Source organism: Rhagoletis pomonella, unplaced genomic scaffold (assembly GCF_013731165.1).
Source record: "Rhagoletis pomonella isolate Grant_MI unplaced genomic scaffold, Rhpom_1.0 Rhpom_scaffold_00009, whole genome shotgun sequence".
Lineage (NCBI taxonomy): Eukaryota > Metazoa > Arthropoda > Insecta > Diptera > Tephritidae > Rhagoletis > Rhagoletis pomonella.
The window spans coordinates 33,327,198-33,345,356 of NW_023458563.1; the positions used below are offsets into that span (position 1 = coordinate 33,327,198).

The following is an 18,159-nucleotide window of genomic DNA, read 5'->3' on the forward strand; positions in this document are numbered from 1 at the left end:
ACATCGAATTCGCAGGTTCGATACCTGCTGAAGTCTAGAAAAAAGAAGGCTGATGAAGAGATGTGGTGATCTCCGAAATAGCTGCTATAACTTCTACCGCTTAGACTTTGTTGCTTTTTCAATTTTTCCTAATAAACAATCGTGGTACAAAAGCTCAATAAAAATATTAAAAATTAAATATACAAGCATTTTTATTTTTAAAAGAATAAAATCTAAAGCTAAAAAAATAATAATAATAAAAGGAAAATAAAAAAGTAAAAAAAGTTCCACTGCCCGAGGTCTTGGATCTCTCAAACGGCAGACCAGTGCTTTGCTGACTCGGACATTGCCACTGCTGGGGCAGGGTGAGGAAAATGACATACATAAATGTCTATTGTTTCCTTTCCAGCTAATTTTGAATCTTCAATGTTCAGCATTCAAAGCTGGAAACGATATTTCAGTGATAGAAATTTTTTCGTATTCGTAGCAGGCATCCGAATTCGTAGATTTTCTACGATGGATTCAGTGATAGCCCTGAGTGTGTTTATCTCAAGCCCAGATAATAAATTAAAGTGCAATGTTTTATATGTATTTAGTTGTATTTTTTCGATTACCTTCTGTTCGATAGGACCAATTCTGTTTAAAGGTTCTCGTAAACGATGAAAACATTTTTCATGAGAATAGGAATTCTCACTGTCTGATTAGTAGTGACTCATTAGTAATGAGCAGGGAACGGATTTTATGGATATTGCCCTTTTTTCTGCTAACGAGAGAGAGTATATTCGATTAAGAATGTCCACGATTTAGCTTTACCTGATTCTATATATACACATTTGATGTTGCCTTTTTTTGCCTTTTTTAAGATATTTGCCTTTTTTGCCTTTTCTACCTTTAAAAAAGTGATTATAGCATTTACAATTTTTTTTTTAAGATTAAAAAATATACACATGCCCATGTGGCTTATAGAAGCGCAGGGACCTCTTACCAAATTGGTGTTGGAAAAATTCAAAGCCGTTTTCTCAGCTAACGTAGGCTTGAAGACAATAAGGGGTGTGGATAAAATTGTAAAGGGCGAGGAAAACGCCCTCATTCCTGATAATATGAACGTTTCAAACGTTCCATATTTAAATTGGGTTCCACTTGTATTACCTTACGTCGAGCGCACATTTAGCACATTCAAGGCTTTTCTTCGCGAAAATCGAATAAAAGTGCTGCCAGAAAACTTCAAAATGCATCTTGTGGTTCAATGTTACTACAACTATACAGATTAAAGTTCTATGAGTTAGAAACTCGAACGGATAAAATAGTCAAAGATTCAAAGTAAAAATTTTACATATAATGAAACTAGTTCATAGTTTTTCTCTTTTTACCTGTAATATAAACATTTCTAAAATAAATGTATTTTTTGATTGTTCTTCGTATTTTCTGTCTTCTTTTAGTGCCTAATTTTGCTTTTTTTGTTTTGCCTTTTTTGCAATACCTAGTGCCTTTTCCTGCCTTTTTCGTTATTTTATTTTGCCTTTTTTATAGGTCTTTAGGCCCTAAAAATCCGTTCCCTGGTAATGAGAATGGATATTTACAGAGCCGTAGCAAGCTTTCTGGCACCCTATACTGTGGAAAATAATGCATAGTAAAAATGAATACTTTATATTTAAAAGTAATATTTTCATATCAAAATTTAGCACGCACGTATTTGAATGATCACATCTGAGTATGTATGTATATGTAAGTGTGCATACCCTGCAGTGAAAAGCCAAACCAGTCAGTAAAAATACTAGTTCATTAACTAGTATGTGCTAAAGCGATGGCCTACCAGTTCAACAATTCCGAAGAACCTAAGTTTTCAATGACATCTGCCTTTGAATTGCCAAAGCCAAAAAAAAAAATTTTTTCTTTTCTTACAAATGGCGGCTGTGGCGTCGCGTGAAGACCAGTGGTTCTGGATCCAAGATCGCAGGTTCGAGTCCGCTTGGAGGCGGTTAAGATTTTTCAAGTTAAATTAATGTAAGTTTATATACATATCTAATAATTTCAATTTAAATAGATAGATACAAATTTGAAAAATATAAATACTTGTGCCATAAAAAAGTTCAAGTGCAGGCGCGGGGTTCTTTTATATATTTTTTTTTTATTTAGATAGTTATTGTAATTTTTAAATTATATCTAATAAATAAAAATCTCGTGTCACGGTGTGTATGGTCGAACTCCTCCGAAACGGTTCGTCCGATTTGTACGGAATTTTTGGTATATATTTGGTAGGTATGAGAATAGGTCGTGAAGTATATTTCATACCGCTAGGTGAAGACGGCGTGGCACCTCCCATACAAACCGAATTTTTCATATTGCATATCTCTGAAAGTGTTCATGGTATAGTATTGAAACTTGGTATGCAGATGTCGCACACTTAGATCCAAAGTGCGATCAACTCAAAAAAAAATTTTAGACGATTTTTTGCATAAACCAATTCATAGGACTTACCTCTAATTAATGCATCGATTTTTTCTTCAAGATTATATACACGAAAACAAAGCTGCTGTTATACCAGTTTTTGCATCATTTGCGTAGAATCTGTAGGACCCACAAGCTGTTATATATCCCACTCTGATTTTTTAGTTAGCTGACTTTAGATCTAGGTGGGCGGTATATGAAATCGCTTGAGTTCTTCGAAACTGGTGGGCACATACTAGCTAATGAACTTGTATTTTTCTAACTGGTTTGGCTTTTCACTGCAGGGGCGCGATGTGGTGTTGATGGAAATTCAACATTTGGAAGTACATTTATACATATGTCTGGCTCTGACTGAGTGGGCAAATATATTTTTGTTTTTTATCGTTTATATTAAGATAAACTACGTTATTGATTGATTTTACTGTTTTTTCCCCTTAGTGTAGGCAAAATCCAAAGTGTCAGGAAATTAACGCAAGGATTGGAGGTTGGTGCGGACTGAGATTCGTTTGAATTTGTTGCCGCATCCTTGTTACGGCAATTGGTATGTATGTACTTATATGAGACATTCCTTTTTATATCGGACACCAAATTTGGTGTCGCACTTTCGATTGGCTTAAAATTTTTTGTATGTATACATGAAATAAGCTAACACGTGTTCGAGGAATTTTTTTCGCTTTTTTCTTTGGAGATATGATCTGTCAATGTTTGCATTTTTTCGTGATTCTGACTAATCATGTACTCCTTAAAATCGTTATATCTCGGGTTCTTCCCATCCTAGAGATTTCATCTTAGCGTCATTTTAAAGCTTAAGCAAAGGCCTTAATATTTCCATATATAAGATGGTCAAGATTGTCCTAAAGCTAGCTTAGCTATTAACAGTTGAACTTTTTGAAGTAGATTTGCGTAGTGAAGACCTTACTGGGATTTAGAATTATCAAAAAAATTGGGGTTATCAAGAGTTATTTTTAAAATATTTTTCTTTATGACGAGATGGTTTATTTTGTGAGAATCAACAATTTTTTGTAATTTGTTTTCCAAAACTTATGTTGAGATATATTTAGTAAGATGTTAAACATCGAGTTTTTGCAAGAATTAAAATTTTATTGCAGATTCCGATAGAATACCTATCCAGGTATAATATTTGTACGTCAAGATTTTTTTTTAAGGCGAGAAACCCCTAAAAATGGGCGTGGCAATTTTAGGACTAAAGTTCGCAAACGCAGATTTTATTGCGGATTTCGGCAGAACATCGTTTCGTTAACAACTTTTGTTCCCCAACTTTTTCAACCAAAGAATATTCTAGAAATGAGCGTGGCTATATTAAAACCAAAGTACAAAAATTTAGACTTTGTTGTGGATTTCGCCAGAATACCTATATGAATTGAAAAAGTTGTGGAACAAATATTCTTAACGAAGCGATATTCTGCCGAATTCTTCAATAAAATCTGCGTTTTGCTAATTTTAGTCCTGCAATTGCCACGCCCATTTCTTGGGGTTTGTCGCCTTAAAGAAAAATCTTGCCATACAAATATTATATCTGGAGAGGTGTTCTATCTGAATCCGCAATCAAATTTTACTTTTTGCAAAAACCCGATGCACAAAATAAACCATCTTGTCATAAAGAAAAATATTTTAAAAATAGTTCTTGAAAAACCCCCATTTTTTTGGACCACGTTTTTTATAGAGAATTAAACAAGCATTACGATGGTATAATTTTAAATCCTTAATACATATACTGGCCTTCACTATGCAAATCAACTTCAAAATGTTCAACTGTTAATTGCTAAGTTAGCTTTAGGGCAATCTTGACCATCTTATATACAGAAATGTTAAGCCAGTCTCTACGATGGGCAGAACCCGAGTTATAACGATTTGAAGAAGTACATGATTAGTCAGAATCACGAAAAAATGCAAACTTTGACAGATCCTATCTCCGAAGAAAAAAAAAGAAGAAAAAAATTCCTCGAACAGGTGTTAGCTTATTTCATGTATAGAACCCACAAAAAACATGTGAAGCGAATCGGAGACATGACATATTTTTTTACGAAATCCGTCCGACTTAAAAAAGAATGGCTCATATTTATACTCTGTTTTGAAAGTTGGGATGAGAGAGAATTTCTTTTCTCATGAGAAATATTCTCAATATTCTTCTCCCTTAAAAAGTAAAACTTTTACAATCATACTAGTATCGCTCATTTTGTTAGGTACTATAAAAATATTATACTTAATATTATGATTGGGCTGGTTCGATCTGACTTTTTCTAGTACAACAAAATTTTGCAGCCGAACGTTAAAATAGACGCACAAAACAACAGAAACAGTTCTCTCCTTTTTTATGAATAGCCGTCTTAAATCTTTAAGTATTATTAAAATTTTAATTTGTACTTTTTTATGAGAAAAAGATATGCAATCTTTATTATGCCGCTGAATTTTGTAAAATATCAGTAATTTCTTGGCCGAATTCGGGGGAAACATAACAATTACCTGGCGACTCTGGTTTGGGCCTTTACTTGCGTTTACTTCAGTGTCATGAACTGTTCTCGTTATTTTTTATTTTTGTAAATGACATATGCAGTTACAAATTCTTATGTACATACATTGACTCAATCAAACAAGCGTTCATATCATCGTATAGTTCTAATAAGTAACGTAACTTTTCTTCGTATCGTTTTTTTTAATGCGTTTTCATTGCATCTTAAAAACTGACCAAATGTCGACATCGCAGTGCATGTCAAAGACTGTCGTCAAATTTCGGTGGCAGGTGACTGACATTCCGTTTTCTTATATTATCTACTGTGTTAATTTTTCCACCTGGTAACTTTAAAACATTTTATCATGTGGTAACTTTCTTTGTTGTTGGTTCCCATATTAATTAGAGATAACACTTTTGGGCAAAATTATTCGCCTTTGTCTCATGTTTTTGTTTTGTGTTAAACTGGCATCTCTGATCAGCTAATTATTCGCGCTAAGAAAAAATGGAAAGTGAAGCAGAAAAACATAAGGTGGGCGCAATTTGAAAAATTTTTAAATGTATATCTGACCATATTTGTTTTATTGACAATTTGAAACACATGTGTGAAGGCTTGCTCACAGTTCCAGTGTGTTATCTTGTTAAAGTTAACACCTTTTAACTTTAAAAGTAAACTGTGAATACCCTAAAAAAGTCTGGAATATCGACCTTTTAGCTATAGACAAACCAAAACAGTAACTCGATAGAATTCTTCTTGCTGATTTCAACCTTACCAAAATTATTTAGCGCAAGTAAAAAATTAAGAAGATATAAGATGTTAAGTTAAATTTTTCGATATTTTTAAATATTAATATCTTATGAACTACATAACCGATTAAACAACTAATGATATCAAAATAATGATGATTAATTTATTTTCAGCTGATGTACACAATTTATAAGATCTGCTGATATTTTAATTAAGTTTAATTAGAATTAAGTGAAAGAGAGCATTTGGATGAAATCCGACGGCGAAGGACTTTAATAGATAGCTCCAATCCTTTTTCGACCCCCTATAAAGGATATGCACAAATATTTAGTCATTCTATTTATGACCTTTAACCACATAATTCATGTAAGCTCCGTTCACCGATTTAGTTTGTCCCGGGAAACCGATCAACTTATATTCCGCCGATTTTACGACTATGTGCTACTTTGGAGGTCCTTGGAAGTACGCTATACCAGGAGGTGAACTATATGGTTTTGGTTATAACTACAATATTTTTATTAAAAAATATCAAAAAATTGTACTTGAAAAACATTGCGAATATTTAAAAACAAATCAATATATGAACGGTTGTTTGAGTCTCTGTATGTACTTATGTACAGGGTGTCTTAGACCGAAAAAAATCTATCAAAAACAGCTTTAACATTTGCCGTACCCAAATTTTTTTATATTTTTGTTGGGCTGTGTTATCCATTAAAAAATGAGCAAAAATTCAGATTTCCGTTTTTCTACAGAAATTTTTCCTTTTGTTTGCAAAATAAATCAATGAATATCATCGTGCGTGTGGAGAAGCCTGCGCCTTATTTTGCAACTTTGTCCTACAAAGCAAGACTCCCCCCAGAAAGATTCATTTGGTCATAAAAACGTGACCTGCGAAAAATATTTAGAATCGGATAACGGAAAGACGTGCGTCAAAGGCCCCGTAAGTTCAGCAAATTCATGGAATTTTTCTCGAAGCGGTCAATATTTTGCTTATAAGTCAATGGGAAATTTAATATATTTTAATGGAACTTGATGGAGTTTTGTCCCCCGATAAGGGTTTTTTATGAGGAAATTTTTACCACTTTATAAAAAAATGCATGAAAATGCTGAACTTTAGAGCCTTTCGAGGCACGTCTTTCCGTTGGCAGGGCACGTTTTTATGACCAAAGGTAGGTTAACAAAAAAATTTCTCCATACACCTAAGGCGCAGGCTAATGTGCAGGCATGGGTAGGGAACGGGAACACAATGGGCTAGCTTTTCTCAATTTTCATCGCAATCTGGATGTTGATGTTGACTCATTGTTAAAAGAAGTTTTATCTATACCTCGGTAAATTGCATGTGCCCTTTCTTTGGGTTTTTCTAAATTATATCCACAATTAAATACAGTATGCTGAATACCTACTCTAAATAAAAAAAATGATATTCTTGGTTTTTACGAATGACTTTATATAAAACCCCCGAAAGAGAAATACTGCGTCCGGTCCTGACGCCTTCTAAAATGGAGGAAAGTGTTGTTTATTGGAAAGCGCAAATATAGACTACAATGTTGGGAACGCTCTATCTGGACATCTAAAATGGACAAAATTTTTTTTATTGGCAAACGGGTTCGACCGGGGGTGGGGCAAACAGAACTGAGCATCTAAGTATGGTTGCATGTTTATGGACTCATTTCTTGCGGCGAAAAAAATTTTATGCGTGTGTGTATATATATATAGGTATGTATGTACATAAGCTGCCATTATGTTGTAAAAAAAACTTGATAGAAGTAAGTATGTATGCATTAAAAAGATTGCAATAAATTAAATTAATATTTCAACAAGTATATTATGGGCGGTTTGTTCAATGTCCGGTTAAAATAAATCGGAGGTAAAATCTCCGGTTAAATACGATGACTGCGTTATCGATCACATGTCGGAAACGTCGATAATGATGTATAACTGGGAGGTAGTGATAATCAGACATTGAACAACCGGACCTATATACATAGGTTGTTCGAAATATATTTAAATATGGAATATATAAACGTGTAAACTTTTACTACTTACAAGTTCCGACACAAGAGGTATGGATTTCCGGCGTGGTCTAATATCTGGCATACTGTCGATATTACTATAGAATGGATTATCCCCAGGATGTCCACCGCCACGTATACCAATATCTCCAGATCCACTGCCATTCTGTACGGAAAATGAAAATATATTAATAAATGTAAGTAAGTTATGTGTCCCATAATCATGCATAAGTACCAGCTTGACCGAGCTTTGCCCGGAATGCATATACTTTTTAAAGTTTTAAAGATTTGGATAGCTTTAAAAAAATATTTTGGAAATAAAAACAAAAATTTGATTTCGATATCTTACTCCAAAATTTAGGTGGCTACCATATTCCGAAATACGCTGAAAGGAATGGTACATGTCCTGAGCGTGTATGTACTGTGTGTACATAAAAAAACATGCCGATTGAAATAAACAAAATAAATATTTGTATTACATAGAAGCGTAGCAACCCTGACAGAAAATATTTTCTGGCCAAAGTTCTCAACAATACGAAAGGATTTGATATCCATGTTGCAACGTTTTAGATGTATTATGTAGAATCGAAAATAAGTGGCAACCTTACACTATTATCCTAAGGGACAACATATTGTATATATGGAAAGCATGTTTAAGAACCTTTTCTCGGTACCCATGAATAGTAATATTTTACCCTTTTTCTAAACAAAAAATTAAATAAATATGCGGTTCAAAATAGGTAGCAACCCTATTAAAAATATTTTTGAATTAGGGATCTTTAAAACTGTTTATCTGTGTTCGTATGGATTAGTAGCTTATGTCGGGAAGCTGGCGTTAGTATAATGCGGCATTCCCTTTATTCTTTAAACGACAGGGAATCTTTTGACGAGACTTAATAAAAATATTGATTTGCTAGTATCGGAACTATTTCTTGCACGTTTATTTTCAAAAACTTCTTCAACGGCTCGGCTCAGTGAGTCATACGCAATCGTATGCTGCGGATGCCGCATTATACTAAAGTCAGCCTTTGGACATAAGCTACTATTCCATACGAGCACAGATATATACAAGAATTGCTCGTTTAATGTAATAAGATTATATGAGTTATCTGCATATATACATATGTATGCGCATAAAGAAAGGTAATTCAGGATATTTGTAGGTAATGTTTTTCGGTGGTCTCATAAGGATTTATAAACAATACATACATAATCACCTCTAATACGAATAATCTCTATAAAGATGGAACCCGGATTAGTCTCCATAGGTACAATTGTGCATTTATTATTCTAGACTGATCCCAAAGAATGAGATTGGAGATTAATTAGTTCTTGACTGATCGCTTGTATTACTTACTCTAAAACTGTTATAGATTGTAAAGAGGCAATTAGGTGAGGCATGTCACAAGGCGTTCACTTATATTCAGTGTTGCCAGAACTTTTTGGGGTGACCGGCTAGATTGGACAAGAAAACGGCTAAAAACGGCTAAAATGTTTCAACTAGAATTAACTTTTTTTTTAATACATAAATTACAATTAGAAAGATTAGTAAATCCGTTAAATTTTTTTTGGTTAACAAAGATTATTCCTAGCTAAGCTGTACACCACTTTATTTTTGTTTAACAAAGGAAATGGTCATGTTTGTATTACTTAAATATAAAAACAGAGATAAATTACAAACTTATGGCATTTTCTTTTCTATTAAACAATTTTACCTTCTTATAAATATTGTAACATTTGCAGTAGGTTGCTTTTTGTCCCGCAAAATGAGTATATTAGCAAAAAGTATGGCACTTTTGCTTAGGCGGAGGGCAATATATTGAGAAATGAACACGTAAAGTCGTGAAAGGCCTGAGGAAAACAGAGCAACATTATTTCGAGAAAAGACGCCATGATATATTAACATTCGTTGTTGTTGCCGAACTTTTAACAAGTTTATGACATTTAACTAAAATCATGCCACCAGATTCACTAGAAGACAAAATTTTGATTCTTGTAAAAGTAAAAAAAAATAAGTTAGTGAAGTTGGATGAAAATGTTAAAAGTGTTGCGCGTTTCCAAACTGTCAGAATTCGGTTCACCTGAGTAAAGATTCGAAAATAAAGTTCTTTGCTTTTCCGAGGATAGGGTACGTAATACGTGCAGTTCGACGACAAATTGCTGACGCAAAATATTTTTTAACCTCTAAAAGATGTACCGTTATCCATGGAACAGGAAGGAGGTCGAGTTAAAATGATGGCCTGCAACTTGTAACAGTACCAATTTTTGGATTCTCGGAATTTTCTGATAAAGATGTGGTGCTGCTAAGAAATATTTATACATAAATATAAGCACGAAACTATGTATTTGTGACAAGAATTATCCCCATAAGATGAAAACTATTGCAGTTTCATTTTATAAAATTTTTGTTTATAGAAAAATGCATAAGTAAGACAGTTTGGGTACGGTTCGGTTATTTGTACAATGATTTTGGGTTATCTACGTTGAGTTGGACTGATGAGGTTATTTCTTCTAGGGCGGCTGAAGGCCACCAACTCGGAAATAACAATGATAACAAAAATAAAGTATATTTGCACCATGACGCAATTCTTCACAGGTATTGTCAACCCAGAGAGTTTTGCTCCACATCGAAATGTCTGCTCTTTTATATTCTAAGTGTTGCGCGTAAAACTTCACACTTAAATTTAAGACATTCTTAACAAAAATTGAAGCAAGTTTCGCCTATTTTTCTTTATTTTATTTAATGTTTATTATTTTTTACGAATATGTAGCTCATTACTTAACAAAAACCATATACTACATCCAGATTTTAGACTTTGTGTAAAAATTATGAAAACTCTTCAAAATTTCAGCAAAATTTTTAACTTTCTAATCAGCTAAAATGGCAGTTTATATGTAATTGGGTCACTCGCTTAAAACAAAAAAAACATTGAAATCGGCTCACTATCTGCAGACTTTTCGGGTTAGAAAAAATTTTAGGCATTTCTAATAGATTTTGGATCACTAAATTTGTAAAAATAAAAACTTGTATATTTTAATTTTAATAAAATAAGGCGAATAGCAAATAGCAAAATCGGCTAAAACCGGCTATTTTTTTGCAAAACGGCTAACAAGTCGGCTGCCGACTAAACCGAATTTTCTCCGGCTGTTTGCTATCGTAACCGGCTAAATCTAGCCGGAAAACGGCAAAAATGGCAACACTGCTTATATTGGGTACCAGGACGCAAAGGTGATAAAGGTAACTAGCTAGGGATGGGCGTGTCAATTCTCCTTCAGTAAATCAAAGGTTCACACGATATTCTCATGGATTGCCTGTCAGACAGGGTGTGGAAACTTACCCAGTATTGCATGATGTGTAGATTGAACGATAGAAGAAATGCGGATTTCCTGTTATCGATACGGAGGTTAATATGGTCTGCCAGTTGCATCTTTTACATTTTATTTTTGCTGCATAGCAACCGTTTGCATTTTATTGTAGTGAATTTGCAAATACATCGAAATATGCAAATACTAGACCATATGCACCGGAATGTGGATACCCTGAATAAGAACAACAAAATCAAGACTGCTAAAGGGGCAATGCCTGCTATACATACGGTGACCATCCGTCCTGTATTATACGGGACAGTCCTCTTTTTTTACCCATTGTCCTGTTAATTTATTTATTTTATACGGGACGCTAAATGTTCCGTATTTCTTTTAATGTCCCGTATTTGGTATTTCGCCCACTTAAGAGCTCATTAAAATGGCATGTCTATGAACGAGTTTTAAGTGATGTTGGTATGTGATCGTAATTTTCTCCATAAACAGTTATTATTTTCTAATCTGAATGCCTGTGATTCGAATCGAGGATAACATACAGTGACTAAAATAAAAATTAGCACTCGACATTTTAGTAAGTTTTGGGTATTTCCCTTAGCTTATTTAAAATTTATTATTTATGAAAGTAAAGCTCTTTTCCTAACAAAAATCATATAATATCAAATTACCAACTTTGTGCCAAAAAACTATAAAAATTAATTCTGCAATATTTCACTTACTCTGTACGAAAAAATACGCAACACCGTCAACAAAAACAAAAATTGCCAAAAACTAATGGCAAGCCTTAGCGACTTAATATTGCGCTTTATTATACTAAAATTTAACGAATTTTTTAAACAAATTTTTCGGGGTAAAAATCTCGAGAAAATTATCCTACAAATTTTTGATTTTACTAAAAGGATACTGTTTCAGGGCTAATACATCTAGGTTCATTGAAGGAGGCTTTCAGATCTGTAAGCTGTGGTGGAAAGAATTTGCAAAATTATTTTTGTCCCGTATTCGGCTCTCATAAATATGGTCACCGTAGCTATACAACAGCATGACCATGGGCAAAAATTAAAAAAAAAAATTAGTTTTGAATATGAATAAATTAGTGTCATAGGAAATAAAATTTATTCAGTAACAAAATTTCGCTGATATTTTTCCAATAATGCTAATTATGCGCCGTCAGCGAGGGGCTAAATTCTTTCTAATATCTTGACACGAAAATAAGTGTCAACAAGTAATTTTTAGCAAAAAAACTATATCTATATATATTTCATGATCCAATGATCGGATCTGAACCATTATTTAGTATGGGACCACCTCTGAGACACTACCTTTCCGAGGCAAAAAGAATTATCAAAATCGGTTGACGTGGCCCAAAGTTATGCGGTAACATGAATCACGTATGATGGCAATCGCCTGGACCCATATCGTGTTGAGATGGTCTTGCTTCATGAAAAAAAAAATTGTTTGTGCGATATAGTCAACTCGATTTAAATTTTGCTTCACGTAACAGTAACACATAAAAAATACATAAATCAGTGTTTTGACGACATCTTTTGTCAGTATCGTTTGAACGACTATAGTTTCAAACTTACGAGATTCATGCCCTGGCATTTCTAGAAGACCATATAATATTAATATACATGGGCGTAGCCAGGTAGTAACAGGAAATGCTAGCTCGATAATTTGGAACCCTACCCCTAACTTTCAAGATTATTCCTATGTATATACTATATATAACATCATACACTCAATGCTAACAAAATAACTTGTAAATTTTAATAATTAAAAAAGTGAATATGTGGATCATCCGGTTCTGTTTCAAGTTATTCTCGCTAACTTCAGAGTAATGCCATTTAAGAAGGGTAAAAACCCCGCTGTAGTCGACAATGAGCGAAAATGGATTGAACGGTAAACTAATAATTATTTGTTTATTACTTTGTCTTTACGTTTGTGTCTTCTAAGTGTACATCGAATGTTTGCATCAGAGAACCAATTTGAGATTATTGATAAAGCTATAGACCGGTTTGGCGGACAGCCAAGACGTTTACTTCTTAAGTAATTACAGCTTGCAACGATGTATACATTTTTAGTTTATCTTACAAAATTGCAGAGGTATATTGCATAGTATACGGAAAATTTTATTTTTTTTATTTTTTATTTAGAATAACGTCTTGTCCGGCTATTTAGTATACAGGTATGTAGAGCTATGAATTAAAAAAATACGTCAGGGTTTAGTTGAGATACTCGCCTTTGTCCGCAATGTTCTTTAAATTTCCCAGTACTGCAAAGCTTTTGCCATTCACTTTGTTTGAATAGTGTAATGTCGACACAAATACCAGAACAGCTACTCACTCAAATTCAAAAAAATTTTAAGCCAAAGCCATTCATTCGTTTTGTATATGAATAACTCAAAAGCCATTTTGAATGCATTCAGGCAGCCCTCTAGTATGTATGTATGTGTGTCATTGGTATTTTATGTCTCCGTTTACACAAATATATGGAGTTATATTAAACTATAACAAATTTGGAGTATAACCTTTGAAACACCGGCGAACGGCGAATTTTCGCCTAAATAGTAGAGCGACGACGCACATAGGGTTATTTGACCGATTTAGGCGGCCAAAATTATTTTCATGAAAATTTTAACTCAAAATTTTTAGAAACGACGCGTTTCAATATTTAGAACTGTAAATGTTTAAAGTCAAGTAAATAAGGTAGGAGGATGTCCAAGTATTCGACCAAAACAACGAAAATAAAGTTGCTTGAAGTTTGACATCGATAGACTCCATGATATCGAGGTCCGATTGTGGAAACATTGATACCTACGAATTCATATCGCCGCGGAGAAGGTTTATTCTAGGTTAGAACATAAAAAGGGCTGCCACCTGCTAAAAAATCAAATGCAATTAAATTAAATGAATACTACAATATAGGTATCAAGCGAGATGTTTTTGAAAAGGCTTTATTTCTAAACAACATGTGGGAGGATTACCATCTGCTTAAAAATTAAATTCAACTTTAATTCAAGGGAATAAGGTCACTGAAATATGTATAGCCATATTGGTGTCAGACTGAAAAGTTTAATAAGGTTATAGTTTGAAACTATTTTTAACAGGGCTGCCACTTGCTTAAAAATTTAATTCAATGTATATGATAGTTTCAATTCATTTTAACAATATGGATATGGAACATGAGGTGGTTTGCCACCTGTCCAAAAATGTAATTCAATTAATTTCAATGAATTACTACGCTAAGGGTATCAACCAAAACGGCTTTGAAAGGGCTTAATTTTCAATTACATTTAGTAGGATTGCTACCTGCTTAAAAAACCAAATTAAATCAAAATAACATATGATTAAAAAACACTATACGGAGTAACCATTATGTTGAGGTTTATTGAAATAATTTGCACCTTATCTAACACGCAGAAATTTCATACACTCATCGAACTTTACTACTATAGTATATAGTAGTTTGTTTTATTTGAAATGTCTTCTAACTTTAATTTTTTAGTGAATCTTTTGTGCCTTCTTAGAATTAATAATTATAAGTAATTTCGAATACGTGGCAACTTTGTACAAATATCTCCAGATACCCTTAAAATTAAAAACATTATCTGAATACAAAATTCCATTAAAATCGTTAGAGTCGTTTCCTAGAAACCTTTGGATATATATACATTAGACTGCATCACTCCCCATACAAAAAAAATAATCGGTGCTATTTGTCCATTGGAATTATAAAATCTAATATATTTTAAGACGTCCACCAAAATATTTCGGAAAAATATTAAGATTTACGTGAGCTGGACCGATTTGAAAATACTTCTTAAAATGGAGTTTTGTATGAATAAAAATAGTTTCTTAAAGTTTTTTTTTTTTTAAATCCCCTCAATTGACAAAACGGTTTAAGCTTACAAAATTTGCATAAAAACATTTAAAAAAAATTAAAGAAAATTTAACGGAATCGTAATGATGAATTATTTGATGCTGTTTTTTAACTTTTTTCTAAGATTGGTATAAGAAAAACTTGAATAACTGAGCCTTTTCTCTTCCGATTTAGACTTGTGAGGTATCATTGGAAAGGTATTTTTTCACCCTTTTTATTTCTTTGCTAACAATTTCATTCAAAGGATGAAAGAGAAAGGTACGATGACCGATAGTCATTCAAAGTTGAATTAAGATGTGTTGGTTTTTAAAAAAATAAAAAATTGGGACCCGAATTACATTTTTTGACAGAAATAAAAACAGTGTGAAAATACCTTTCTACTGAGATCCCATAAGTCTAATCAGAATAGTTTTGGCCCAGTTATTCAAGTTTTTCGTAAATCAATCTTTGAAAAAAGTAAAAAAACAGCATCAAAAATCTCATTCTTACGATTCCGTTGAGAAGATTTTTAAATATTTTTATGCAGTTTTTTTAAGCTTAATCTGTTTTGTCATCGGAGGGGACTGTTTTCAAAAAGTTCTTTAAGAAACTATTTTTATTCATAAAAAACTCCATTTTTGGAGGCATTTTCAAATCGGTCCAGCTCACTTAAATCTTAATATTTTTCCGAAATATTTTGGTGGACGTCTTAAGATATAATAAATTTTGTAATCCCGGTGGAAAAACCGCAACTTTTTTTGGTGATGCAGTCTAATATACATACATATTTACAAGAATTGATTGTTTAAAGTAAAGTACATATATACATAAATATATGTAGTTAGAGAAAAAAATCAATTTACTGCCTTAAAATCTTATTTGCAAATTTTTAGTAGAACTTACCCTTAAGTAGAGAATTTTTTCTAAATGTACTGACAACTATTTTCTCCCTGCAACTCTCCAAATTTTTAGATTGAACCCCTCCTCCCCCACCGTCCCAGCCACCCCTCTTAAAGTTGTCGGGCGTCTTTACTTTCCTATCACCCCCCTTTACTCATTGAACACTTTTACAGAACACCCTGTACATGTAAAGAAAACAGGTACAGTACTGCAGCAGTATTTTCAGTTTATTTTTCGGTAGTAGTAAATATTTCCAATGGTCAGTGCACAGCAAACGCACCTTTTCAGTAGTTTTTTTTTGCTTGTTTTCAAACTACGAACTGTCAAGCATAACACCCAAGCAAGAATCTCAGCGCCGTTGAGTGGTGTTACATAACTTAATGACTGTAGTTCATTTCTCTAATCCATTAAAATTTGTAAGAATACGATATTCTTCCTTGTAGCTCTGCCGGTACCAGTTCATGTTATATTTGTATTAAACTATTTGGATTATATGGTATTTCTTTGCCTTACAATTATCTAATTTAATATAATTTAAAAAATTAACACACGATTTAAAGCAGATTTTTACAACTTCGGCTTGTATTAAACACATCTAAAAACCAAACAAACAATTATGAACACGGCACTTTGACAGCGCGGTGCGAGCGAATTAAAGCAAAGAGGGATTAAAAAATAACGGTCAAGAATTATATTCTCTTCGGCTTATATTCAGTTCAAAAAGAAAAAAGTGCGTATGGAAAATTCGACTTTTGGCCGGCCAAATACCCCTCTGTGCGACGTCAGCAACTTTCGCCCAAAAATTTCGCCCAGTAAAACACAACTACGGTGACAACGAATTCAGCTGCTTATGACAAGGTACAATTAAATTTTTTACAAACAACAGGATTATTCATTTTTAACAAAAACTAATTCAGTGTTTATCAATTTCGATTCAAAAACCTGAGAATATTTTGCATATGGCCAGAATTAAACTTTTTTTTTGTCGCTGGCGCGTGTAGAAATAAGTCTACCGTCGCGAACAGTCGTCGGGCGAACGTCGTTGTTTGCTTTGGTTGTGCGCGTTCTCATATACGACAGTGTGTTTTAATTTTTACAGCGAACATTCGCGGCGAAAAATTCGCCGTTCGCTGGCATTGTCTTTCAGCGGTAATAAATATTTATTATTAACAGTAATGCAACTTTTTTCCATTATAAGATTCAGTGATTTTAAATTTTGTTCCGACAGCATAAACTCGTCGTAGATTATCTGTACGAATATTCATTACGAACGGATCCAATCAAGGCTCTCTACGAATTTCGAATTTACGTTCGTAGCCATTCGTATTCTGTGATAGCACTTTCGTAGGTTTCACGAAAATCGAAGCTATGATGAATTCTTTGATAGCCCTGAATATCTACTATTGCACAAAAAGAGCTGCAAGGTGGCGCTGGAGTCGAGTTATTGGTAAAAATCGTCAAGTGAAGTCAATTGGCGATACCAAGGATCAAAGTTAAATTACCACCCTTAAATGAATCACCAGAACGATTGCGGTCCTTGCTTAACGGTGACTAAACAGAATAAAGACAATTCTTGATAAATGCCTAAAAATACAATAGTAAGACTTCTGAGGTATTTCATCTGAAATAAGTCTATGTATATTGGATTTCTTTGGACTAATGATACTCCCACCGTGTACGCACTGTATATATTTTTCATCGGATAAACAGAAATTAAGTTACGAACAATTATAAGGCTCAAACGAAAAACGCGTTTTTATACCTTAAGTACAGATTGTGAGGATGTATTCAAACTTCTAAGTACGCATTTTTTTGTGCATCATTTGATCTATATATTTATCAGTCACACAGTGTTATTATCCCGACGAAATCCTTGACGGTGGTACCGGAGGGGAACGGTACATGACGGTAGGAGGCTAAGTTTGGGTTGAAGTCTCATACTGACGGGGGTAGGATTTCGATCGATCGATCTCCTCGATGTGCAGTAAAAAGTTAATTATTTAAATCGACGAATAGTTTTATATCAACTTTTGTGAACTTCTATTTATGGGTTTTGGTGCAACATAATAGAGGTATGTTACAATAATTTTAAGCTATAGGTAATACAGATTTTTTAGTAATAATAATTGGTTTTGGAAAAAAAACATTGTATAGAACGTACGAAAACGCAAAACCAGCAAGAAGTTGCCAGTTTTATGAACAGCTGAGTAATTTGTTATTTTCCGACGCAATTTTCTAAGAAAAATAGTGGCTGCGTTTCTTTATACCTTCCAGATAATCCTATTTCACAGCCAGAATAAACAGAATGCGTTTGAAATATACGTTAACATATCATCAGGAACGTTCTATAGAATAAGTAAAAAAAGTTTATTGCAAACGTTCAGAATGAATAAAGAAATGCAGCCAGTATTTTCCATCTTATT

General features: G+C 33.3%; 1 protein-coding gene across 10 annotated transcripts in view; it reads right to left on the reverse strand.

Annotated features, from left to right (window-relative positions):
* Window positions 1-18,159, reverse strand: part of LOC118745736 — a 351,287-nt gene that overhangs the window by 281,547 nt on the left and 51,581 nt on the right. For all 10 annotated transcript variants that reach the window (XM_036479375.1, XM_036479370.1, XM_036479368.1 and 7 more), the window contains exon 2: window positions 7,692-7,823. In XM_036479375.1, the coding sequence (XP_036335268.1) occupies window positions 7,692-7,823 (132 nt within the window). The remainder of the gene's footprint in view (window positions 1-7,691; window positions 7,824-18,159) is intronic.